At 46.3% G+C, this 26,994-nt stretch overlaps 2 protein-coding genes across 6 annotated transcripts in view; one reads left to right on the forward strand and one right to left on the reverse strand.

The window, feature by feature from the left end:
• The first annotated feature begins 213 nt into the window (after positions 1-213).
• PAK3 (p21 (RAC1) activated kinase 3) lies at positions 214-13,443 on the forward strand. 4 transcript variants are annotated; one of them, XM_015626256.3, is made up of 13 exons: positions 214-426; positions 1,060-3,615; positions 4,481-4,536; positions 5,401-5,508; positions 5,964-6,117; positions 7,035-7,098; positions 7,994-8,042; positions 8,906-9,018; positions 9,880-9,997; positions 10,659-10,758; positions 10,875-11,071; positions 12,070-12,207; positions 13,279-13,443. In XM_015626256.3, the coding sequence occupies exons 2-13, from the start codon at positions 3,513-3,515 to the stop codon at positions 13,405-13,407; spliced, it is 1,329 nt and encodes a 442-aa protein (XP_015481742.1). In that variant the 5' UTR covers positions 214-426; positions 1,060-3,512; the 3' UTR covers positions 13,408-13,443. The 4 variants fall into 4 exon arrangements, with proteins under 4 accessions (XP_015481742.1, XP_033370022.1, XP_033370021.1 ...); XM_033514131.1 differs by lacking the exon at positions 12,070-12,207; XM_033514130.1 differs by having other exon boundaries at positions 1,060-3,123; positions 4,481-5,508.
• Positions 13,444-14,520: 1,077 nt separating this feature from the next.
• CAPN6 (calpain 6) overlaps positions 14,521-26,994 on the reverse strand; it is a 49,965-nt gene continuing 37,491 nt past the window's right edge. For both annotated transcript variants that reach the window (XM_033514123.1, XM_015626253.3), the window contains exons 10-14: positions 23,834-23,956; positions 22,176-22,378; positions 21,425-21,546; positions 17,973-18,109; positions 14,521-17,195 (exon numbers count right to left, since the gene is read on the reverse strand). In XM_033514123.1, the coding sequence (XP_033370014.1) occupies positions 17,013-17,195; positions 17,973-18,109; positions 21,425-21,546; positions 22,176-22,378; positions 23,834-23,956 (768 nt within the window). In that variant the 3' untranslated portion in view covers positions 14,521-17,012. The remainder of the gene's footprint in view (positions 17,196-17,972; positions 18,110-21,424; positions 21,547-22,175; positions 22,379-23,833; positions 23,957-26,994) is intronic.

The raw sequence follows: 26,994 nt of genomic DNA on the forward strand, positions 1-26,994 counted from the left end.
CCCAATCCCAGTTTCCCCAGTCCCAGTTTCCCCAGTCCCAGTTTCGCCGCTCCCGGGCTCTCCCCGCCTCAGGTCCCTCAGTCGCGGCCCGGCAGCGCCCCCTGGCGGCCCGCGCCTCACAGCCCCGCCCCGCGCCTCACAGCCCCGCCCCGCTCCCGTCTGGCTCCGCCCCCCCGACTCCGCCCCCATCGCCGATTGGCGGGACGGGCAGAGGCCACGCCCCGCAGTTATGGAGGGGCTGGTGGGGGCTGTGCCAAGATGGCGGCCGGGCGGGAGTCGGAGCGGTAGCGGTAGGGCTGAGAGTCCCCGCGCACCTCGCCCTCTCCCTCTCCTTCTCAGCCCTGGAGGAGGCGGGCAGCTCCGGCATCCGCTGCCTCACCGGGACGCAGCTGCGCCACGACCCCAGCAGCGACACGGCGGCAGCGGGTGAGGGGGCTCCGGCTGTGGCGGCCGCTGGGGACGGGCGGTGCGGGGGCCGTGAGGGGAGGCGGGGGAGGGCTGCGGGGGTGACACGGGTGAGGAGCGGGGGCCCCGCTGTGTGAGGGCGCTGGGACAGCGGGGAGGCTCCGCGGTGGGCAGCTCTCCCTGCAGGCTGCGGGCCGGGCTCTGGAGGACCTGCGGCTCCCATTCTCCGTGTGTAAGGTGTGGAAGTTGTGCCCGGAGCAGGGTGTGCAGCGTGAGGGGAGCTCCCGAGTTGGCGCTCCGAGCTATGGTCGGGTGGTACTTTCAGGATTTGGAATCCCAGTGAGGTTGTACTGCCTGGGATATCCCGGTCCGTCCGTCTCAGCTCAGCAGGAACACGTTCCAAATGCGGATGCGAGGGATGTGTGAGCGTGGCAGATTGTAAAAGTAAACCTTGGAGAGCTGCACAAGCGGGGCAGAGTAAAGCCACCCCATACAGATCACTGTGCTAGTGGGAAAGCCCAAAGGAGCAAATTTCTTGAAAACATGCACGCAAAGAGCTCTTCACATAACACCAAATGAAATTCTGGCCAAGGAATTGATCCTGAGTGCTAATTATTTAAGTAATTTTTTTTTTCCAAATGTATTTTCTAACAGATGGATGCCAGTGGAGAAGGGAAACTGCTGGGGATGAGAAGATCACTGTTGAAGCAGAGCACACTGCAAACATGACGTGCTCTTTCATGCTTGAAGCTGGATAAATCTCTCTGTCTCAGCAGGTGGAAAGTGAAACCCAGGCCTGGAGTAATTCTGGTGGTTTCTGTGGTTAATCCCCAGGCACTGCTCCTCACTCCTCAGAGACTCATGGCATTTCTGGGCTTTGCTCTGTTTTGGTGATCTCATTAGCACATTTTACACTGAAGTGTGGTCCAGCAGCTCTGGGGCAGCTCAAAATCCTGCTTCACCTTCATTGCTGGCATTTCTTGTCTGGACAGTTTGGTTTTACTTGATGCCTTGTGTTTAAATGCCGTTCCTTACTCCTGCTCTTGCTGAGGACACAGTGGGTTGGGGCTGGGCCCTGCCTGGAGCACAGAAGGATGGGATTGCAAGGAGCTTCTTTTCAAACTGGGCAAACACAAGGAGCCTGATGAGACAGGCAGAGACTGTACCCAGTGCCTGGCAGTCTGCCTTTGTCACAGCTCCAGGGGCACAGTCTGCTCCTGCATCCCCTCCCTCTCTGCCTATCCCCTACCCCTGGGATCTGTATTTCCTGAAAATAAATGGAATTTCACCCTTCAAGAGTTTGCTTCAAAGTGACAGAGGAAAAGCTTAATAAAAATGCCAAGGTCACATTTTCCTTCTCTCCTAAAATAATATGACAGATCCAATATCTGCATTACTAATTACGAGTCTGAGCTTGTTTCCTTTTTAGGGGCTTTCTGATTTACCTGGGGCTCTTTTTCTCATGCTACAGAAGCACATGGCTGCAGCCACTCCTGAAAGTCTGTGGGCAGCAGCTCTCTAAGACTAGTAGTTATTTATTGCCTTGGCTAAAGATGCCCTCACACTGCAAAAAATAGCTGTGTGAATGTTCTCTCTTGGCAAACACTGTATTTTGACAAAAGTGTTTCACAGAAAAATCACTTTGCAAAGGACATTTATCATTCTCTTTTGAGCTGGAGCAATCCTCAGGCTGAGCAGAGACAAGCAGGATTTCTCCCAACAACCCCACTGTCCTCACCTGCCACTGACAGTCCAAGATAAAGCTGCAAAGACATTGCTGCAAAATGTCACTAAAATCTTCCAGGAAGTGATTTAGCAGCAATTAAAAAAAAGGAGAAAAAAAAAAAAAAAGTTAATTTTGATGGTGATGGCATTTCACGCAGCAGATCACTTTGGTTTGTAGGTAAAAGCTAGTGGAACAGAGTGTGTGATCACTTGGTGTTAGGAAAAACCTCAAAAATAGCATGTTTGGCAAAAGTGGGAAATTAGCTGCAATAACTGAGCTATCAAAGACAGTTACTGATGGGGTAATTTGGGTTATTTAAGTCTGTTCCATGAAAATGAGGATTAGGAAGAGGCATAATTAAAATATGCAAAGCCGAAGGGGAATAGAGAATAGATATTAAGTCACTTTAAATTAGTAATTCATGAGAGGGTGGAAGGGAGAGAAATGGATGAAATTATGCTCTGAAAGGGCCCTGATACTTCATTGTTGCAGAGAGAAAAGCTATTCAGAGCCTGAGCACATCTTCTGTGCATACAGAAATTGGAGAGGAGAAGGATTGAAGAGCTGGATGTCCACTGAGGGAGCTGATCCCGCAGGGTTCTCTCACATCTGAGGGAGTATGTTTCTGCAGGGGCATCAGGAGTTTTCCAAGCTCTGTTTTCTGTATGTTGACAGCAGAGCTACAGGAGCTCGACCAGGAGAATCCTTAGCAACTCTGTTAGGATTGTGAGAGGCAGAGTCTTTCACCCACAGTGTTCCCTGGTGTGCTGAAAATTAATTCCATCAGGCTGGGCTTTACCCTTTAGTCAGACAGCAGAGATCATTTCAGCGTGATGTTTTTGTTACTGAGCATCAAAAGTCAGTGCAAAGCTCCTGAAGGCACTGTTTTGTCTGCCAATAGAGAAGATTTTTGTTACGGAATCAAAGAATCACCAGGAAAATGAGTTAAGGCTTAAATCATCACTCCATGGAAGCACAGAGTTGATTTCCAGGTGAGTTTCATGCAGAAATAAGAGCTTTGCATCAGGAGGAAGGTTGATATCTTGCTACCATAAAGGGATGTCAGGCTCCAGACTGAGCAAAATTGAACATCCAGCTGGTGAAGAATCAGCCTGGAACCATTCCAGAGTGGGAATGTACAGCTGCTGCCACTGTGACATCAGGGGCTGTTGGGGTCTCTGAGAGATTGGCAAGTCCCTGCAGTGCCAACAGGACACCACCGTTCCTGCAGTCCAGAACTCCTCAATGCCCCCCTTCTGCTGGGATTCCAGGAGGATCCTTCTCCTCCAGGAGTTCTCAGAGGGCTGTCTGCAAACCAGCAAGGGCTTTATCTGACTTTTGGGTTGTGCTTGTCTGCAAGTTCTAGCACAGCTCTGCAAAAATGATCCGGCAAATCTGCGTTGCAGCGTGTGATTTTCTGTCTGCAACATCTGCAATGTATTTCCATCCAGATAAACCCTGGCTGGTGACAGCTCATCTGGGGAGTAAGTAGTGCTTTTCCCTAGGTGCAGGATATCTGGCTTTGGGGTCACTGTGTTCTCTATGCTCCCCCTTAGGAACTGAGCTGATTTTGGAACAAAAATGCCAGTAAGATGCCATTAGTTTGGTAGAGCTCCTGTCAACAGCTTCTGCTAAACGGGGTGTCTCGATGTGGAGAGCATTTGGAATGTGGGGAACCCTGGGGGGGTTCCATTCCCTACACAGAACAGTCTGGGGAGTCTGTAATTCCCTCACTTTGCTGCTTCAGCCAACTTCAAAAAATGCACTGGAAGAGCTTTTCAGAAGTACTTCTAAGAAGAGTGCAATTATCTTCAGAACTGGGAAAACATCTTTTTTCCCCATAATGAAAGGATTTGTCTAACAACCTGTGCTAGAATAGTGATGACCTTCATGAGGAAATGTTACTTCCCAACAGTGTGTGCTCCTGAACCCAGGAGATGTTCCTGTGCAGTGTCAGAATAGAATTCACATGGCTAAGGGAGATTTTGGTAAAGCTTTTCTAGAAAACATTTTCAGCAAGCTAAAGAGAACCAACATACACAACTTATTAATAGGAAAAAAAAAATAGCAAAGCTGCTTTAGCTCTTGAGCAGAGCAGAATCCTTTCTTGACCGAGTTTCTATTTATTTACTGGGAAAACACAAAGCACAAAAAAAGCAGAAAAATGTAGAAAAAAGAGTTGGTATTTTGTCCTGTTCTGTTGCTTACTGTGGAAAAGAGCTGTTGTTCCTGGAGGGATGTTGTGAAAGAAAAATGCTCTCTTATTTGGGCTGACTTGTTCCATGGGGGATTCCCCACCAGAGGCAGTTTTCTAACAGCATCTGATTCATTTTCTCTTGCCCACTGCAGATCAGATCACCCAATTATCCAGAGGTAATCAAGGACACAGGGCAGCCCATCCTTTGGTGAGTGGGAAAGGATCCTTTGACATTCCTAGAGTTTAAGAACTGTGGAGCAAGCTGTGAGTGAGCTTTGCCTGCTCCAACAGCGTTCCAGCCTGAAAAAATGTCCATGTCTGGTTTTGCAGCAGCAGCAAAGGCATCCCTGGCTGTTTCCTCAATTTCTGTTCAAAGCCTTTAAATAGATGAAAGTTTGGTTTTGCAGGGAAGGATTGTGGGTTCAGCCATGGTGGAATATCAAATTCACAGCAATTTTCAATATTGTATAACTGCCCCATTTTAATTTAGTTTTAGCAACTTAGAATTCCCTTTCTATCAAGTTTAATGATTTATCTTTAATACAGCTGTATATATAGCTGAACATAAATAAGGTTATAGTTGGTAATGTAACTCACTGGAGCCATTGAAAGGAAGTTTTAAATAACAATCCATGCTAAGAAATGTTGGGTTGCAGTAACAATCCTAGAGAGAGGAATCCACATTAATATTGGCCAAATTTATTAGGGTTAATATTAAACATTTTAAATAGAACACCAGTAAGGTGTGAAGGTGTGGAATGGTGCCTTTGATTTGCTTCAGTTCCCTAACTGGCCTTTGTGTCAGCTTTAAAGCAGTTGGGAAACACAGCAAATTTGGGGAATTTGATGTAATGCTCTGCCCCTGAAACAGCAGCTGGGGCTGTTTCAACCCCCCATAATTTATAGCTATTTAAATTGTACTGTGACACGTGTAACAGAGAACTGAGGCTGTAGGACCACGTGTGTGTCCAGATCAGTTTCTGGTGCTGAAGCAGGTGAAAGTTGTGTGTAACTGTGAAACCTCCCAGGTGGCAGAATGGAGACTCTCACTCATGTTACTGACTGTCCCCAGGCCCCACCACTGCCACCAGAACCTCAGCTGGCTTCTTCCCTTCTTGGAGAGAAGGACAATGAGAAGGAGGTGGATAAGAAACCTGTACCTGTTCCTACACCAGAATCAGTAAGTGCCAGCTTTGGTTACCATTGATGCAATTCAGAGCTGCAAGTTTCTGGTCAGACAGCAGCTGCCATTCAGGAGGTGCTGAGGGCTGGAGTCCTGCCATGACATTGTGCTTCACCCCAGCCACTGGCACCTGGAAAATTGGTTTTGAACTTCCCTTTTAGTCCTTTTTAGTCATCGGTGTCCCGACAGGACAAACTGTCTCCTGGATGTACCTGCCCCTCTGTACCGATTATTTGAGAAAATGCACGAAAATTGAACATGAAACTGGCCATGAGCTTGTACAAAACCAGCCTTTTGCTTTTGTTCATTCAGTTTGTGATGTGGACAGTAAAAAACAGTTTAAGAGAACTGGATGTGGCCAACAGCATCTTCCTGAGGTTTTGCATTTGGAATACGAGCTCAGGGGATCTCTGCAAGCTCCCTTCTTGGCATACACCAATTTCTCATCACAGATCTACATGAGCTCTCTTCTGGGAGCTGAAGGTGCAGAAGAAGACGAATTTCTCCTGCCTGGCACCCTCAGCAGCAGCATGAGCACAATGGAAGACCCCAGAGTCCGGCCGCAGAAGAAATCCGAGCTTACAGAGGAACTGCTGGAGCGACTGAGTACGTGTGGTGTGCCTCTTGTCTGGTGTGTGGTGTGTGTGTCCCAACTTTAGCTCCACCAAAGGGACAGAGGAAGCAGGAATTCTTGTTGGGAATTCCTAAGGGCAGCTCAGACTGGATTCTGTTTCTCTACGTCTCCATCTGCGCTGAAGGCAAAAGCAGAGATGGTTTCTGATTCAGCAGGAGGTGCTTTGACCTAGTGAATGAACTGCTGAACTCCTGAGTGCTGATGGCCAAACCAAGCAGGATATTTGGGTTCCTAAATTCTCTTTAGTCCCCTGACAAATCATCAGAGCAAAAATACTTCACAGCAATCTCTTAGAGTGAAGACAAGCAGTGTCTTCAAATGGCACAGGCAAGGTTATCATTAGAATTTAGCCTGGTAATCCCATGATGAGGGTCCTGGATCCTAAAACTCCATCATTATTGATTATAACATGAGATGTTGTTCTTTAAAATCATAAAGAAAATCTTTTGGCAAACTGCTGAAACTTGGGAAGATCCTCTCCTCTCCTGGAAACACTTTGCACTGTTTTTTAAAAATTAAACCCAGAAGCCAAAGTGCATTTAATTTTCAGAAATATTAAACTTTTTGTCGAATCACAAGTTTATTCCCAGGAAAATAAAGGCTGTGTTGTTCCAGCTCTCATAAATATTTGTAGAAAACAAACTTTTGCTTGGTACCTGGTCTTTTCCGATTTCTGTGGATTTCTGCAGGTGCTTTGTTTCCCATCAAGGTAACTCTTCAAAGCGCTGTAGAAAATCAGAAAATCAGCAGAGCCATTTGTGCTTTGGAGCTAACTCTGCCTCTGTAGTTGCCCACAAAGGGCTCACAGCCAGACAGTGGGGCTGCATTTCTGATCTGCTGGAAGGTGGTGTCTGTTTGAAGTGAACATCCTGCATTTCATTTCTTTCAGGGGGCATTGTGAACGAGGGGGACCCTATGACAAAATACACTGAATTTGTTAAAATTGGCCGAGGGTAAGTCCAATCCCAGTTACTCCTACAAAGCCATGAGCCAGGCTTTTTAGTGCTGTAATATCAAGTGTGAAGCCAGGCAAGCTCCAAACTTGATGTGGGTTTGGATCCTCCCTGTTCAGTACAGATCAGAATTAATAATTTTGGTCAGAAGGTGTTGTCAAAGAAAACTCGATGCTGGCAGTGCTTTGCCTGCAACAAGCAGGACCTGAAAGATCTCCCATCCCTCAAACTTTTTTGCCTAGAAGGCCACCTTACCACCCCACAGCTGTCAGATAAAAGTTCTCAGTAACATTTATTTCAAATATTTTGCTCAAAAAATATTTAGTACTCTAGATTATACACCTGCAGGACCTGAAAGATCTCCCATCCCTCAAACCTTTTTGCCTAGAAGGCCACCTTACCACCCCACAGCTGTCAGATAAAAGTTCTCAGTAACATTTATTTCAAATATTTTGCTTAAAAAATATTCAGTAAGCCAGAGTATAACCACATGGTTTAGCAACTGAAACCAGAGGTGAAATAATAAACTCTCACACTGTCACATAAAACCCCATCCCTGGAAAAAAAATACACACACGGACACAAAAAGAAGGGAAAACCCAACACAACAAGGCAAAATGGAAAAAAATTGTAAATATTTTCCAGTTTTTGTAGGCACACCCTCCCCCTGCTCTTAGGTTTTGAAGATCTGTGCTCCAGCTCTTTTTCTTCAAGTTGGGCCTCAATTTTCTCTTGAACACCCTGCATGATAGAGAGTTGCTGTGCTGCTGTTTGAAGAATAGATGAACCAAGGGGTTTTAAAACACTTCATGCAGCAGAGATCTCCTGCCTGGGCTGGCTTTCACTCCCAGCACCTAAACTGCTTCTCCTTTCTTCACTGCTCTTTTGTTTCCAGGGGTTTCGGGACTGTTTACAAAGCCATCAACCCAGCCACAGGAGATGTGGTGAGTGCCAACACCCCCAGCACCTTGTGCAGCTCTTCAGGGCTTTCCCCTCTGCTTTGGTACGCAGCAGAGCTTTCCTGCACAGGTTGTTCCTCAAGCACAGGGCAATTCCAGTCTGCAAAACACATTTTGGACAGACTTTGTACCAGAAACAGACTCAGTACCAGAAAAAATGCAAGAGGGGCAGTGGTATCTTTCAGAGAAGGACATAATTAAGGCTTAAAATACCAAAGAATGGTTTATTTCTTTAGAAACCCAGAAAATAATTGCAAATCTGAACTGTGATAAAGAATGCTTGCTGGAATAGCAAAATCGAAGTTCAAGAATTGAAAAACATTGTGGGATTGTAATTTTTTTTTGTGTGTGTAACTGCTATGATCTTTTAGGGTGGTATTTTATCCATCATGTGTGCATGTGTTTGCTTTGTTATGCAACCAAGACCAGCAGCAGTTGCTGAAATAATGGCCAAACCCCATAGAATTGCTGAAGGATTCCCAGCTATTTTGATATATTTTCACAGTCACAAAATCCTGCTTGCAAAACCTGTGTGAATAATAACAGAGATAATAAAGAGATGATAAACTGAGGCCATTGGGGAAGAATGTGGGTGCAGGGTGTTGTAAGAGAACTGTGGGTGATAGTTTAGGGAAATTTTTCCAGAGTTTAGAAGGCAAAATATCTGTGGCAAGTGTCCTGTAAGTGGCACCTAAGCAAGTGCAGAAATCAGCTGTCATCATGTCACTTCCTGAGCTCTGGTGTCTGATCACAGCCCAGCCCCATTGTTCCAAAAACACTCTCTCCATGGTCACTGTGCTTTCCTGCAGCAGAGCTTCTCGAGTCTGTGGTCTCCAATTTCATTTCAGGTGGCCCTAAAGAAGATGCCTCTCCGCAAACGGAACAGAAAGGAACTCGTTGTCAATGAGATCCAGATCATGAAGGAAAACCGGCATCCCAATATTGTCAATTATATAGACAGGTGAGTGGTTGTGGTGTTAGCATGGGAATGTTCATTCACACACTGCAAGCCAAAGGCTAAAAAAACCCCTTTGGGTACTGCCAGAACATGGAGCTCTTTCTTATTTCTCTATTCATCTCTAGTGGATGGGAGGAGATGGCCTTGGGTCTTTCTTTTTTAATACTTTCTGGTGTATATAGTTGGAAACCCCTTTTCAAAAACCTGGATGTGCCATGTTTTACTAAAACAACAGCCTATCAGTTCATCACCTCTGTGTTGTTTTGGGGTTTGGTTTTGTCAAGTTGATCATATTTTCTATGCCTTAGCCGTAAGTGCTGATAAACCGTCATAGGAATTATCTCCCTTGGGCTGTTCCCATCATTTTCCATTGCTGTGGAAGCCAGGAAGACTAAATTTTCATTTGCAGAACCACATAATTTGCCAGTTTTAAATAGTTTTTCTTGTTTCTGGCTGCATTTTATGTGATTTTCCAAATGGTTGGCCAACATCTGTCCTCAGTGGTGCAGAGCCTCCTCCCATAGATAACTCTGGAATTATGTTGCCTTGTTCCTGGAGTGACTGGTGGAACTAATAAATTAAGATAATGACTCAGTTGATGGCAAGTGTCCTGGTTCCAGATTGATCTCTGCTGTTACTAAATTGCCTTTTTCTCATTTGCCATCTAAGGCATCTCCTTTTTCATAGATTTGCCTTTCTCATTTAGTCTGCACAGATTCCAAATACTCTGTAGCCTACAAAGAATGTCTCTCCATTTCATTCTGCCTTCCATGTGACCTGGAAATGAAACTCCCCTGCAGTCTTTTCCATAAGGTAATTTAGCTGTGCACACTCATCTCCATGCCTTTTGTTTTCTTCTCTCAGCTACCTGGTGGATGAAGACCTGTGGCTTGTGATGGAATATGTCGATGGAGGCACTTTAACCAGCGTTCTTGTCCGAGTCTTTATAGAGGAAAGAGTTATAGCTGCTATCAGCAGGGAGGTGAGGAGCCCTGCTTGTGAGTCCAATGGCTTGGACAGGGTGGGACAGGAGTGACTTTGTGTTCAGAGCTTTGTTTCAGTGCTGTTATGAAATGTAAAATAAAAGGGCATCTAAGTGAGCCTCCTGCCAGTACAACTGCATTTCTTATACTCTGTTATTATACTCTTACACTTTTGTTGTACTCTCTTTTTAAATTTAACATTCTAGGCTTTGCCTCTTTAAACTGGAGCATGTCTGCACTGCTGTAAAAGCAAACATGCTGGTGGCAGGGTTTTAAACTAACAGCAAATTAAAATAGAGGCTCATTTCTCACAGCCCTCAGTTTAAAAGGAGAGCATTGCACCCCAAATGGTGTTTGCTTCTGAAAAGTGACTAGTGTGCTACTTCCATGTCTGCTGTTAAGGCCAAGATAAAACCTTTGTCATGCAGCCTCTCACATAAATGTGATCCACTTCATAATGGAGGGAGAAGTGTTTTCCTTTTTGACAAACCCTCCTTTGTCACCTGGATGGAGAGAGCCATTCTGGCTGGGTTTGGAATGGACAGTCTGTATCAACAATTGGTGTTTCACCTAGAAATTCAATCTTTTAGAGCCATTTCCTTTTCTTGTGTGATGAAATGCGGTTAATTAATTTTTACTCTCATGGGCTTTTTGTCTCAGTGCCTCAAAGCCCTGGCTTTCCTTCATTCAAAGAATGTGATCCACAGAGATGTCAAAAGCGATAATATTCTTCTTGGGATGGACGGATCTGTGAAACTGAGTAGGTATTCTTGGTCAGGCACAGACTCCTCATGTTTCAGATACAGAGTGGGGAAATTTTGTGCTTGGTTGCATGGTTCAAGGTGGTTTTGACAGTGTTTTTGTTTTCCTCCTCAGCTGATTTTGGCCTGTGTGCTCAGCTGACCCCGGAGCGGAGCACACGGTGCACAGTGCTTGGCTCTCCTTACTGGGTAGCACCAGAAATCCTGAAAAGAAAGGAGTATGACACCCAAGTGGACATCTGGGCCCTTGGGATTGTGGCCATTGAAATGCTGGAGGGAGAACCTCCATACTTTAAAGAAAGCCCTGCCCAGGTAAGGTGTAAACACTGTCAGATATCACTGTCTTGCCAATCTGGGCCATGTTTTGTCTCCCATGAACCAAATCCCACTCAAATCAGCCTGTAATAGTTCCACCAAGGCCCACTTCTAGAAGTGTCCCTGCAGAACATCTCATCAGAGAAGTGATGTGTACCAATGCAAAAATGTGCCTTTTTGGCCTCCAGCACTGCTTGAATTCCTCCTGCTATGTTTGATCTCTCTCTGAGCTGCAGCTGTGAATGACAGCAGCAAGTTTCTTCAGCTGGGAAATTATTATGAAAAGCACTACAAATGTATCTGCAGGCCCAGAAGTCTTTTCAGATTCTGACCAGTGCCTTTCAGGGAGGGTCACTGATTCTAGTGATGCCATAATTATGTACTACCCAAAACATTTCTAAAAGTATGTTTTAGCAAAGCTACTTGTAGCAAACATATTTTGAAGTTTTTAGTTTTAGATTCTAAAACTAAATGAAATGATGAGTTCTTAGACCAAGTGAGCAAGGAATAGTGGAGGAATGTATGCCAGGATAAAATCTCATGACTAATAGCGGAAACCAAGTTAAATACTGCACAGTTAATTCCTGAAGAAAACAATTCTGAACATTTCAGTCTTCCACTCTTGATAAAGTTCCCTGAATTTACTTGTAAGACCACTTTTGGATTACCTTTACCTTGTTTAAGGCAGCAAACACAGATGAAGAGAATTATTTCCAGATCCCAGAATATTGAGTTGGGAGGGATCACTAAGTCCAGCTCCTGAGTGAATGGCCCATCTGGGCACTGAGGTTATCAGCACCATGCTCTGACCAGCTGAGCTACACTCAGGGTCACTATCATCCCTGCTCTGGAGGTTGACAATTCCCTGCTTCCTTACCCTCAAGTGTTGATCCCAGCCCCTGGAGAAGCATCTATCAGAAAGCCAGGAGGGGCCTGCAGTGGAGCTGTCACCCCAGGGATGGTCAGTGGCTGTCCTGTGCTTCCTCTGTCCCCAGGCTCAGCGCCTGATAGCCCAGAACAGGTACCCCCCTCTGAGGATGCCCAGCAAGATGTCCATTCTGTTCCATGCCTTCCTGCACTCCTGCCTGGACATCGACCCCAGCATCCGCTGGACAGCCAGGGAGCTCCTGGAGGTAAAGGGCCAGTGGCTGCAGGGGAAATTCTCCTCTCCAGGTGCCCTCCTCTACTGTTAATCCTCTGTCTGGGTGCTTTTCAAAGTGGAATCATAGAAGAATTTGACTTGGAAGAGACCTTTAAAGTCCATCTGGTCCAACCTCCCTGCCATGATAGGAGCATCTTCAGCTTGATCAGGTTGCTCAGAGCTCTGTCCGACCTGACTTTGGATGTTTCCAGGGATGGGGCATCCAGCACCCCTCTGGGCAGCCTGTGCCAGTGTTTCACCACCCCTAGCATAAACAATTTCTTCCTTAGACCTAACTGGAATCTCCTCTTTTCATTTAAAACCATTACCCTTTGTCCCTTTGCAACAGGCCCTACTAAAAACGGGTCCCCTTGAAGTTTTGAAAGGCTGCAATAAGGTCTCCCTGGGGCCTTCTCTTCTTCAGGCTGAACAATCCCAGTTCTCTTGGCCTTTCCTCAGAGGAAAGGTGTTCCATCCACCCTCTGATCATTTCCATGTTGTATTTTGGGAGTGCATTCAGTTTTAGCTGGTGGCAAGAGAACTGCAGTAGAATGGTGCCAGGCACAGAGCCCCAACATGGTTGGTGGAAGAGGAACCCAGTCCCAGCAGTCAGAGATTTGGCTGTTCTTGTCTTGGTGCTGAAAACCTGCACCTCAGTGTTCTTCAGAACAGCACAGGCCTAAACCCTAAAGGGATCAACATTTCTTGGAGGAGCTGGAGTTCCCTGCAGAACAGCTCTCACTGACAACTAAAGCAGCCCCTACCTTTAGAAAAAAAGAACCTAAGTGAGTCCTCTGAGTTTCCTGAAATGAAAAAAAGCCCTGAGTGCTGGCAGAGCCAAAATCCCAGCAGGCTGAAGACACCTTGATTAATTGATTAATGGGATTACTGGGACATGTTGCCTCTGACATCAAGGTCCTGAATATTAAGACTCAGGTGGAGATGGTCCCCTCAGTCCTATTTATGTGTATTTCTGGTAACCAGAGGAACCCTGCTTCCTCTTGAGAGAAACTGAGTTTGGAAAGTAACAGTTCCTTTCTTTCTTTTTTTCCCCTTTGGGCAGCATCCATTTTTACAAACAGCCATGAGTCTCTCCGTCCTGCCTGAATTGATCCGTATAGCCAGGAAAATCTGTCAGGCCATAGAAGCACTTCATGTCACCAAAGCCAGCTCAGAGAACAAACAGGAATAAAATTTTCACTCCTCTGGGAGATTTGCTCCCTTCTCACCTGATGGTTACATTCACTTCTGATCTGCTGATTGTTTCTTAAAGATGGAAAGTCCCAATTACGGAGGTTTTGGTATGGGTGGGAAATGGGGAAGGGTCTCCTTCACTCATCAACTCCAGACCACTCTGCCTCTGGAATGCTCATGGGCTGGGTTTTACCCACTTATGGCACTTCTGGACGAGGAAGAAAATGCAATTGCATTTCCAAATGGGTGAAGAATGGGGCAGCCAAAGCATCCTGTTGGATACACACAGTCAGCTGGGACTGTGGAGTGTTTGGAGAATTCCCTGTCCTCCCTCCACCTGGAAGGACACTTTGACACAAAAAATATATAATAGACATATAAAATATATATAATATACATATATATTTATATATGTGTGTATATATATATATGTATGTATATATATGTATATGCACATGCATATGTATATAATAAATATATATTATATAATAAATATATATAAATGCATATTATAAAATTTATATATATAATATGTATAAAGGTTAGAGAAAGATATGTATATAACAGATGCAAATATACATAGACACACAATATACTGTATAATTATTATATGCATACTTATTTATAGACTATTTATTATTATTATAGTACTATATATATAATGTTTTTATATAATTATAATTATATGTATAGATAGTGTGTTACAGAGCTATGGACATCCATTTACTTTGTACCTTATAGCATCCCCTATGTACAACCCCCCCCATAACTCTCCTGCACTGTTGCTCCTTATATAATGCCATTCATATATACAAATATAATATATATATATATGTATATACATATATATATATATATTGGGGTGTGTATATGTAGTGTGCATATATATATGTATTTCAATATACACTCAGAGGTGCTTCTACAACTGTAAAACAGTGTATAGAGAGACATAATACCGTGTATAGGATAATGAGTGGCATCCTCTATAAATTAAACACCGTTTTTATCTGGGTGTGTTGCAGGTGTCAGTACCTGGCCGTGGTCACACCTGTGGGGGTGGACACCGAGCGCCCTCTCGCGGCCGCCGCCGGCGCAGAAATCGCTAAAATTGTATTTTTTGTAAAATTTTATTTAGGTCACTTCGTATTGAAAAGTTACAAAAGGTTGCAATGAAACATTTTACATCCATTTGCACCTGTTTTCATTTTTGAGGCGGTTGGAGTGCATACATAACTGCAGTCCTTTCCCCCTCCCAAAAAACCAACCCCAACACGTTTTCCCACATGGTGATATTGTCAAAAAATGGACAATTTTAACTAACAACGTCAGGAGCACGCAGCAGCACAAGCCCCTGGCAGCCTGCCCTTGCCTTGCTCCACCTGGGAAGGCAGAAGCATGTGAAACCCAGCAAAGAGCTGTGTTCCCAGGCTGGATCAGCTCCTCCTGATGGAAAAACTAAAGAGTTCCCAGAATTGATCAATGCAGAGGTCTGGACATCCTGCTGAGCCTCCCGCAGCTCCCAGCACTGCCAGTCCCTCAGGACAGTGCCTGTCCCTGTGACACGGGGACAAACTGGGACAATGGCTGGAGCTGGCACGATGATCAAGGCCTGAAAGTCACCGTGTCTGTGCTCTCCACCCTGACTTCCCACCGTGCCAGGCTGCCCAAGAACTGCTGCTCACACTCCCTCTGTCCCACTGCTGCTGGGGACAGCCCTTGCCAGAGGCTGGAACAGGGTGCTGGCATTGGGGCCAGGGCTCTGGGCTCCAAGGAAAGAGCCAAGGGACTCCCCTCCAGCTTGGAGCTGAGGTGGCTTTGTGCCCTCAGCAGGCTCAGGAGCTTTCTCAGCCAAATCGTGGGGCAGGGAGGCACAAACCTCTGGTGCCATCTCGGAGTGGAAATCTTTCCAGGCTAAACACTGAGCCCTGGACAAGCCAATCCCTGGGGATGGCCCCATCCCATAAGGAACACTGGGAAGCAGCTCCCACAGCCTGGAACAGTGTGTGAGGACAAGTAAAGGTCAAACAAAGACCAACCAGGTGTCAGTGCAGGATTAGGGCAGCCCTGACATTTGCAGTTCCCCTTGTCCAAGCTCTGGTCTGTATGAGACAGTTTATGCTTTTAAAAAGAGAAATCTCAGTTTACAAACACTTCTGAGAGTAAGCAGCCCTACAGCCATGAGCTTACAGAGAATGTCACTTGCCTGTGGGGCTTGTAGTTCACGCCTCTGACAAGATCTGTGCTGTGCCAAACTGTCTGAAAAGAGCTGGATCTGGGTCCTTGGTACATGCAGCTAAGCTGATGGCACCGCAGCATCATTCCCAGCCCCACAGTCCATCCCTGGCATGTCAGAGAAAGCATTTTCCTACCACAGCCCTGAGGAGACTTCAAAACCTCCTGTGACAACATTAGCTCTGTCAAGGGCCACTTCATAAACTGTAAAAATCACACAGTGTGGCTGAAGTGGCTACGAGAAATCCCGATTTCCTGGCTGTAAAAAAGGCAGAACAATCCTTCAGCTTCACTTTACCACCCAGAATGTGCAGCTGTGTAAAATCCATTTCCGAGTGTCTGGCACAGGGAGCCCTGTGCACTGCCAGGGTCAGTGCCCAGCGTGCCCACCCCACACAGCCACGGGCTGCAGGGCAAGGGAAGAGCTGGCACCTCATCCCTGCTGCGAGGGAAATGTGAAATAACACCCAGCCTCCGTGATAACCAAGTGAAACCATCGAACATCAGCCATGCCAGCAATAAATGACTGCACAATTTTGAGAGTGACACCTGACACCTCCCAGGGAACAGCACCCTACTTTTACAAACCCACCCTTCTCATTTTCTCCTCTTTCAGGCTGGTGCAACATCTACCAAAACAAGAGGGCTGTTATTCCATTTTTAGCATTATGTGGCATAAACAATGCAAGGAGGCTCCCATTACTGAATCCATGCTCTGAGAAAAGCCACAGCTGAACTGTGAGGTGCCCGTGGACAGGGATAGCAAGATGTGAGACACCAGCTCGAGGTGGAGAAGAATCAGAAAGTTAATCTGAAAGCCTTAGTGTGGACAAAGCTCTAATTTGCTGCAGGGTTCAAGCAGGCACTGTGAGATCTGCCCCTCTATTTTAATGTTGTCCTAGCAAGACTGGTCTTAAGGCTACGAGCTGTGACTGAGCTCCTCGAGTAGTGGCATTCCTACCAAGGAACAGAAACACCGAATGTGTAGTGAAATCTATAAGAAATTGAATTGAATATCCTTCTATGGGGGGGAAAAAAATCCCCATGAATCCCCCTGTACTTGCCAGTCCCCAGGCTGCTGGTGGGTGCCCGATGGAGCTGCAGCCATTCCTGCCTGCTGGGAAGAGATGCTCACATCCTCATGAATTTACCTGCCAGCGTTCCATTTGGCCCCTCTCCTACCGCACGAGCATAGATATGTACAAAAACTCATTCCCCGCTCTCCCAACGCCTCTCCGCCCATTACCAATGATAATGTGGAGAGCCGCGGGGCTTTTTTTCCCCCCCATCCCCTTTAAAACGATTATGCTGATGTCCCGAGTCCCCGGCGCGGCTGCTGCGAGCTGCCAGCTCCGTCTGGCTCCGCGGGGCTCAGAGCTCGGCGAGGTCATCGCTGGAGAGAGCCGTGATGCTGATGAGAGCCGGCACCGCCGCCGCTTCCCCGCCGGCCCTGCCCTGCAGCCGCAGCCGCTGCTGCTGCCGGGGCTCACCGGGGGACGCTGCCAGCACCGCCTGCCCCAGCAGCTGATCCCTCAGGAGCTTGCTGTCCCACACCTGCCCAAGAGGGGACACAAATAAAACCTTCTTTCACGCTCCGCCGGGAAGGGCTCCGCGTCTAAATTTAGCTAATTGTCTAGAGAGCATGAGGGAGAGTCTGGATTTGCATGCTCATTTACATAGACTATGCAAATAAGGAGCGAAATGCAGCTTTTTGCTTTCTAGGTCACAGCCTGCCTAGGAGAGGAATAAAAATGACCTTTTTTTTACCTCATCGGCAGTAAAAGCTCCCTACAATAGCCTGTCTGTGCTGCTCTGCCTGCCTGTGCCCACCTCTGCACCTCCCCAGTGCTGGAGCTTTAGAGCCTGGCCCAAGACAAAGTTTTCCTGGACTGCATCATCTCAATGCCAAGCTCTATTCCTCCAGCTAGTGCTGAGGTAAACAGTGAATCTACTTCTGACAGAACTACAATTCAGGGGAGAAAACTTAATAACAGCCTTAGCTTTGGTTTTGTTTCAAACATTACCTCTGGACAACATTTGGCTTTTCTTTGTCTCTGCTTCATCAGGTACCAGATGGGGCAAGAGGAATTCTGTAAACTCTTTGAAAGCCTTGGAATGAAACATGCCTGGTGATCCCTAAGTGCCACCAGCTTGTGTTTGTGGGGCTGAGGCAGCAGCAGAGCTCCAGGCAGAGCCCAGCAAGAGGAACAGAGGATCTCACTCTTCTCTCCTGGCTATCAGTCACACGAAGGAAAAGGTGGCCCAGTGAAGCCCAGGGATGCTGCTGTGCTGCCCTCCCTGCCCTGAGCAGCTGCCCTGTGGCTGTCTCACCTGGATGGTGACAGGACTGTCGATGTCCTTCCTGTAGAAGATCACCTGGGTGTTGAAGACGGGGCTGGTGGTGCCGTGCTGCACCGGGGAGCGCCGGCTTTGGTTCTCACACTTGATGAGCACGTAGGGATCTGCTCCTGGAACACAACCAGCAGCACAGCTCTGGGCACACAGGATGGCAGCTGAGAGATGCCCAGAAACCCAGCAGAGACAATCCCCTCCTGTTCCTGTGTGAAACCAGCACAGCCTGGCAGCACCACAGGACAGGGCACCAAAGCACATCACAGCCACTGCTCCCTGCCCAGGTGAAAACACAGAATCCTGGAATGGTTTGGGTTGGGAGGGACCTTAAAGCCCATCCAGCCCCACTTCCTGCCATGGCAGGGACACCTCCCACTGTCCCAGGCTGCTCCAAGCCCTGTCCAGCCTGGCCTTTGACACTTCCAGGGATCCAGGAGCCATCACATCTTCTCTGGGCACCTGTGCCAGGGCCTGCCCACCCTCACAGGGAACAATTTGTCCCTAAACTCCAATTTAACCCTCATACATGATCCCTTGCAATCGCTCAACCTTCTAGAATTGCTTTGTTTTTACACTGAGCATTTTAATTTCTTATTAAATTGATATTCTCTTTACAATAAGGAACAAGAACCATTTCGGAAACACCAAACACATTCAAACAGAATGGACCATTCCACTTTCTAATTAACTTTTAATTAATCAAAGGCAATACCATGTTTTGTATTTCAACAGAACTCTGTCCATTTCTGTTGTTAATGACAGAATATCTATTTTTTCCACACTTTGCAACCCCTTAGATTTTAAATAAACCCAGGGTATCGATAAGCCAGGCTCATAAGAGTTTCTAACACACATTTTTTCACCATATACTTGAAAATACCAGCACAGCCTGAAAGCAGCACAATTTTAGGCAAGCTCTTTAACAAACCACACCCAGATGATTTCCCTCAAACACATCACTCAAGAGCAGGTACCAACATCTCACAGGAACAAACCACACAACAGCTGCATCCAAACCAGACACAGCCACAAGGCACACACAGATTTTTCCATGTGTTGCTCTGTGGTTACACCTGGCCAGAGCTGCCTGTTTCCCTGACAGCCCCTCACAGCTCCATGGCAGGTAGCAGGATGTTGGATTTTCTGATGGGCAATTGCCTTCCGTGTCACTGAACTGTGGATTGGGCTCTGGGGCACGGGGTGGCACCAGCGTGGAAGAGCTGCCCTCTTTGCAAAGTAATCTGGAAAATGGATCTGGATAAACGGGGTCTTGTCTGTCACCCCAGTGGTGTTAACAACTTCATCCCAGGGCAAAGAGCAGAGCAACACCTGATCATTAACAGTAATTAAGAGATAAAGAGCATAAGGAGGGGTGAGGAAAGGGCACAGAGCTAAAGAGGTGACAGGCACATCTGCTGGATGGATGAGGGAGCAGTTAATGAGGGGACTTGCTCAGTGGAAGGAAAAGCAAAGAGAATATTTGACAGAAACATTCAAATTCTCAGCAAGACCTCGAGAAACAGAGGGAGGTAGAAGGGGGACACAAAATGCTCCTGCACCCATGATGTTCCAAAATGTTCTGACCCCATGATGGCAGCGCTGGATGCTTCAGCTGCTTTAGAAAAACTGGCTCCAATTCCACAACAAAAGGAAGCGGTGGGAGAGCACACGGGGGATCAGATGTTCTCAGCTATGGATGGCCCAGTTCTGTGCCTGGTTTATTTACAGGACAAAGGGAAAACAGAAAGGTCTGCTAGAGTGGAAAAGTTATGTCCTGGTATTGGCCTTGAGCTGGAATGAAACTGGAGCTGCAGCTCAGGAAACAGATCTGGCAGTGGAAGGAGGGCTGGGTTCAGCTCTGGGGCACACAAGTGGCTCCAGCTCTGCCCTGAACCTCGAACAGCTCTCTTACCTCAGTCCTGGCCATGCTGCTGCTCTGGGATGTTGTACAAACAAACAGTGGAAATTAAAAAGTTGGAATCTGTAAAAGTTAGAAACACCTGAACAGTAATGGCATTTCTAAGGCTTCAAGAAATCTATGCTCAGTCAGTAGTCTAAGGCTTAAATTTTGGGTTTTTGAGAACTGCACCGAGGATCTAACACCCCCATCCTACAGCACTGTACCAAAGCAAAAGGCTTTCTGGAAAACATTCCTGGGGGAATTACCAGAACCTGGAGAGCTCTGACACCCTCAGCCACTGGAAAAGTGGAAAAGTGCTGAGACACAAGCACTGCCCTGGCAATCACTGCAGGTTGTTTTGCTTCTTGCAGGTGAACCTCTGCTTCTCTTTCCTTCTGCTTCTCAGGCTGCTCCCAAGGCAGCTCCCACTAAAGATTCTCTGCTTCCAGGGCTGTCACACACCACGGATCTCAACACTCAGCTTAGAATGGAAGTGGTGAAAAACAATTCAATATGCAAATCCAACACAGAGTGTCAGCAGGAAGACTTAAAGGTGCAAAAGGTGATTTGTTCTCAAAGAGAAATTCGGGGGGAAAGCCTGACAGGCTGTAGTGAGAGCAATTTTTAAAACAGGCTTGGGAATAAGAGATTGAAAATCCTCTAGCACAAAGAGTTTCTTCATCATCCTGCAGACCTGCCACTGTGCTTGGCTCACAGACAGCTGGATCCACTTCAGAACACACTGACTTGGAGAGAGGGACTTCCACAAGGAGCATCCAGGACTGAGTCTGGGCCCTTAGATTCATCCACTACTCCTGACAACAGCAAAACATCCATTATTTTGTCCAGACAGGGCAATGGATCAAAGACAGCATCAAGGAGGAGCTTTCCAATAAACATTTAAAATAAAGATTAAATAAATTTCCTGTGGCCAGGAACAGAGCTCTGATGACAACCAGCACTGAGCTGTGAAAAATAAAGACTATCAGACAGGGAGCAGGAAATAGAAAATGAAAAAGCAAATGACAACTGGGAAAGTTTCCTAATTAACTCAACATCAGGTGCTATAAAGCCATTTTGGTGTCCTTCAGGACACTTCCACTGACAGACACACAGTCATGTACAAAGCATTTCACCCCTGTTCTACTTTACCCAGCTGAAAATGGTTGTTTGAAAACCACAGAGTCCTGCCTGGAGTGCTCTGATCAGGTAAATATAACACACAACTGTCTCCTGGATATTTTCCATTTAGAAAATACACAACCCTGTCAGAAGAACCTTACTAATCCCCTCAGAAGGCTCTGGCTACTCCTGCCCACCTGGCCAGTTATGGACCTGTCCACAACTTGCTGTTGTGCATCCCCACATTCACCTGATCTCTCCACTGGAGCACGTTCTACAGCGTGATGGAAAAACAAATCCCATAATTCCTCCATTTGGATAACTTCTGATTGCTTACACACCAACCCAAATCATCTTTCCAGAGGACTGAAAAGCCAATTCCACTCTTCCAGGCTCTCTTCCCACTTACCTCCTGATCCATCTTGTTTCTGCAAACCCTCTGCAGAGTGGACCTTGATTTGGGTGACTCTGCGTGGGTAGCCACAAAGGAGACTCCAACACGTCATTTGTGGCCTGTCTGCCTTCAGCTCCCTGAAAAAATCATGGAAAAAGCAACCTAAGCAAAGAATGCCACACAAGCAATCAATGGTTGTGGAAATCTGGCATTTGTAGGTTTTCCTCATCCGCCGTTTTTGAATTCTGTGGCGCAGAAATGACAGATGTAAGAAGTAAAAACAGAGCAAAGTAAAATAAATTTGTGTTATCTTTTGCGTGGAAGCAAAGGTGGTGAAAAAAAACAACAATTTTAAATAGTGGAAAATAGTATCAAATCAAGAAATAAATGCAGTGGGACTGATCTGTGATGCACTGGTTCTTCACTGATTTGTGAAGCACTGCTTTCAGAGGAGATGAATCTCACAGAAACAAATACCAGCTGGAACCACAAGCACCAGTGCTCAGTGTCCTCACCTAGAACTGGAGGCCACTGCAAGAACTGAACTAAAAAAAGCCAAAAGACTCAAAATGAATGGTCCAAGAGGTCCCCAACTAAACATTTCCTGACCATGACAAACCTGGAGAGCCTCAGAGGTGCCCCTGATGTCTCCAGGGCCCGGTTCTGGAGCCCGTGAGCCAGCGAGTCAGGGGGAGCTGGAGGACAGCCTGGCAACCCCTTCCATGGAGCCTGTGGGCTCAGGAGCATCTCCTGCACTGCCACCCACCTGAGTTTTGAGGGCACATCTGTGTAGAGCCTGAGGATGAATTTTGTGGGGACACCTGGGATGTAGGTGGTTGGGATGAGGACGTAGCGGCCTTGCTGGAGGTTCCTCCTCAGGAAAACGCTGCGCGTGTTGGAGTAGGGAGACGTGGCCACTCTCTCCTGCACCGTGAGCTTGTGCAGCCTGTACCTCCTGTTGTCCTCCACCTGCAGCAGGAGAGGGGTTAATGCCAGCAGGGACAGCAGAGATAAGGGCAGGGCTCTCCCTGAGCACCACACAGCTTTTCACGGCCATAAAACGCGATGTGCAATAAAGGCAAATCATTTGGCAAGTGGTTTCTCATCCAGTAAAGCTGTGGCAGGTGAAAGTTTGGGGCTGGCAGAGACAGAAACCCACTGAAAGAGATGTTGGGATGCTGCTGCAGAGCTTGGAACGCCTCCAGCACTGGGCACACACCCCAAGGACTGCACCTGCTCAGACAAGGCTGAGATCCCTCTGCCTCCTTCCTCTAGCTTTCACAGCAGGCTCCCAGTCCAGATGCACACAGCTGGATTTTCCTTGCCCTTTCCTGAATACAAAAACCACAGGATAACCATTCATGTTTTGTTCTATGCCTTGAAGTTGTGCTTAACTCTTCACATCCCCTCCAGGGGACTGGTATTTGCCAGAGCACAGTTTAAATCCAAAGCTCTCTCAAGCAGCTCTTGGGGGAAAGGCAGCCCCTCATTCTTTTCTGGCAGCTCTCTAACCAAGGCCTTTAGTCATGCTGATGAGCCTGGTGTGTTAGAATATATCTAAAATAGAAAAAGTATTGATCAGAAATAAAAACAGAGCTCTGAAACTTTTAGGGAGCTGTGATTTTCAAGCCTTTCCAAACTACAGGCATGAACAAGGGAAATTATTCTGCTTTCTGCAGCACACTTTTCAATATATGTGGTTAACAGGTGATTGGCAAGTGAGTAGGTGTGATGCAGACATCAACACATCTAACCAAGTGTTAAAAATTGACTCTTTTTTAGGGTAGAGCTATAGATTTAATGAAGTCCCAGGAGCTGTAGCAGCAGATGACAGGATTACACCCAGTGAAAGAGCAGAAAAATCGCTGTTTCTTTGCTTCCCTCCTTCCCCGAGTTTGAGTGTTTTCATTTCATTCAATTCGCCCCAAGAGTGCCATTAAATTGCCTTTTGGGATCCCTGTGGTTTCTTTTCCCATATATTCATTTCCTGCTCACTAGTCCAGCTTTTGAAAACACTTTTTTCTTAAGTGGCAACAGAAAAACTGCAGACCTTTCAACTTCATTCACCTGGCTGCATTTGCTGATGAAATGGAGGCAGAAGAAGGAGAAAAACCAAAACTCTCCATGTTTCAAGCATTAATATGATTTTGCCTTTCTCTAGAAAGTTTTTGGGTAAGAAAAGCACTTAAAATCCTTTTGCAAGGGGCAAAAGTTATTTATTTCAAATAAATGAAATTTATTCAAATAGAGTTTGAGCTGAACTAAACTCAGTTGGGTTCCCCTGGCCTGAGTGCAGCGCTCACACGAAGTTTGAGCACAGAGCCAGACCCCAGGATAATCCTGGCTCTATCTACCAAAGATCTCACTGCCAGGGTGAAGCAGAACTGAACAAACTCTGCACCAGGAGAGCAGCTGGCTGCCTACCTTGAGGATTTCAAAGCCAATTGTGATGTTGTCTCCTCTCCCTTCTTTCTTGTACTGGCGGCGATCCTCCTGCTGCAATGACACCAACACTTTGTCCTCCACCTTCTTAACATCAAAGAGGTACTGGGAGGAGAGAAGAGAGAAGAGCTGTTGGAATTACCTCAGGAGGCTGAGGGTGAAGCCATCACCAGGAAATATCTGCATACAAAGGAGGCAAATGGAAATGCATGTGGGGGAGGAAGGAGAGTTCTCCATGTAGCTGCACATTCCCAGCAATTCCCAGCTGGAGAATCAGTGCTAATAATAAGGATCTTAAAATCAAAAGTATCAGGTAAATAAAAGGTGTTGATGAAAATGGTAATCTTAGTGAGAGGAGATGGGGGAATGGCCTTAAGGTGAAGTAAGGTAGGTTTAGACGTGATGTTAGGAAAAAATCCTTCCCTGGCAGGGTGGGCAGGCCCTGGCACAGGTTCCCAGAGGAGCTGGGGCTGCCCCTGGATCCCTGGAAGTGTCCAAGGCCAGGCTGGACAGGGCTGGGAGCAGCCTGGGATGGTGGAAGGTGTCCCTGCCATGGCAGAGAGCAGAATGAGATGAGCCTTAAGATCCCTCCCAACCCAAACCCTTCTGTGATTCCCTAATTCTATAAACTCACATAAAGCACAGCCTGTGAGAAAGGTACAAAATAACTGGAGTCAGCAGGAGGACACCTCATTTGAAAGCAAAAGACAGAAGATGAAGATTTATTTAGCTATAAATCAGGAAAGAGATGAAAAAAATAAACCAACAGACTCCACATGAGGTCTTAGATAATTTTCAATTCTCCTTTTAACTAAACAGTGCCTGTAAATGTCAAACATCTTTACACAGGACCTGAAAATGAAGGACTCTTTCAAACCTTATTTAAAAGGCACTTTGTTCTCCATCTAAGGTTCTTATTTAATGTGAGAATGACAGAAATGCTCATTTTGGACTTCTAAGTTTTCCTGAATACTCCATAAAAAACAGCCAAGAGAGACTCCTGCACCTTTAACACACAAATATTTTATCCCAACTGTGTACAGTGAACTTGAGTCATCTTGGGTTTATGACAAATCAAAGGAATTTATCTCAAGTTTAAGCAGCAGTTCCCATCTTACTAAACCTGACTTGAACACGTTACTAAGAACCACTACCAGACCTGTTCATAAATAACTATGAACAAAAGAAGGTCAGACATGTGTTTCTTTACATGGCAAGGAATTTAATTAATTTGTTCATTATTAGAGACTCCTTTAAATTTTGTTTTGTGCATGCAGAGGGCACACCTGAGTAGTCAGGACCAGTGGAGGGAAGAGGACATAATTTACCCCAAGTTTGGACAGATGCTCTACACTCCCATCCTCAAAGACATTTAAATGTGAAGGAAATAAATAGAAACATAAACCTGCAGCAGCACACAGCTGGGTGCCATGTGCACCACATGTTCTGATTCCAGCAGAAATTCCCTGCCAGCATGGAGAGGAATATCATCATTGGTTCAATTCCTCCCTCCCTTCTCCTTCAACTGCTGCTGAAAAACAAATTATTGAGCTTTGCTCTGAGGTAGATACTGAGATTGCCTTGGTTCCAGAACCATCCACATCCCTCCACCTTGGAGCTCTGCTGAACGAGGCCCAACCCAAGCTCTGATTTGTGTTTTGTCTCACCCATTACAGCAGAGAAAGCACAGGGAGAGTCCCAGGGGGTGTAAGAGAACCTAAAAAGTGAGATATAAGCATGCAGCAACACCCAGTAATGCACATTTTAATTCCTATCCCTATTGAACCACAGCCCAGAGTGCTCCAAGGCCATGGAGGGCTGGGAGGGGAACAAGTGGAACCAGGAAAGTTCTCCTGGTCTGGTGACAGCTCTGCAACTTGTGATGCTCTTCAGCTGTCTCAGTGGATAATGATCTAGAAGGCAGCAGGTGACTGCAGGATACACAAATGCTTGGCTGGAATTGCCTTATCAAAGGGACTGGAAGGGTCACAATCCCTCTCTGCACAGATAAACCTCACAGGAGGCCTCAGTGCCAGGAGAACAGACAGGGATTATCTCCAGGTGATGGTGGGGTGTGCCACAGTAACCTGTCATGGCCCTGAGATAACAGAAATGTGCTCCAGCACTGCTGGAATACATCACACTGGAATACAGAGACCTGCCAGGGCACCAGGCATTGCACTCAGCTGGAACCTGTGCATTTTGTTCTCTGTGACACATAAACACTCACAAATGAGAGCAGACAAGCACTTGGAACACACCCAGAATCTTACAGGGCAACACCTGAATTAAATCACCCCCTGGAAATGAGGCACTGGCAGAAGGCAGAGCAGTGAAGAGCTGCAGGATGAGCTGGGAATCTGAGATCTGATCTGAGCAGCAGAGGCTGCACTGCTCCAGCATCCTGCCCTGAGAACAGGGGCTGCAGGCAGAAACCTCCCTTGAAAGTGCAGAGAAACAGATCCAAAAATATCTTTAATTAATCTGGACAGGAAGATTCATCTTCAAAGCAGTAGCAGAGTAGGTGCCCAGACCCCACAGTCAGGAACAGAAGTTATATGGCTGAATTTGCATGTGCTGAGAGAGAGAAGGGCAGGAAGGTGGAAAGGGAGTAGGAATGGATGAACAAATAAACTGAATAGCTTGAAATGACCAGGTAGGACAAGACAAGGAAAATTCTGTAATGCTGATGATGAGAGGCTGAGCTTGGGGAAGAGACCAGGTACCTCCAGAATCTTACATTAATGCCAAGGGATACCAACTTCATACAGTGGATCAAATCCCCAAACTGTTTAAGGGAGTTAAATGAGCTCTGTCATTAGAAAATCAGATTTGTTGCCTTTCTATGACTGGAAAAATGACAGAAGTCCAGGCAGGAGATCAGTAATTCTCTTGTGTTTTGTGTGTGTGACTCACCAGCCACAAGCATGAACAGTCCTAAATAAATATCTAAACCCTTCTGAGAAATTGCACCAAAATCACTGAAATATGCAATACACAGCACACTCCCAGGGCAATTTTTGTCTGGTAGTCACTGCCAACTCCTAAACAGCTTGGATACTTCAGGAGCTCCAGCTAAAAGTGGATCCACTTCAATACCTCACAAAACTTCCCACCTGGGGGTTCTGCAGGGTTCTCTGTTA

This window comes from Parus major, chromosome 4A (genome assembly GCF_001522545.3).
Source record: "Parus major isolate Abel chromosome 4A, Parus_major1.1, whole genome shotgun sequence".
Taxonomy (NCBI): domain Eukaryota; kingdom Metazoa; phylum Chordata; class Aves; order Passeriformes; family Paridae; genus Parus; species Parus major.

Bases quoted from the DNA above. Each gene is read 5' to 3' on its own strand.
- PAK3 (XM_015626256.3), top strand. From the start codon at position 3,513: ATGATCCGGCAAATCTGCGTTGCAGCGTGTGATTTTCTGTCTGCAACA. The intron at 9,998-10,658 runs GTGAGGAGCCCT...TTTTTGTCTCAG, and splicing joins TAGCTGCTATCAGCAGGGAG to TGCCTCAAAGCCCTGGCTTT. The intron at 10,759-10,874 runs GTAGGTATTCTT...TTTCCTCCTCAG, and splicing joins GGACGGATCTGTGAAACTGA to CTGATTTTGGCCTGTGTGCT.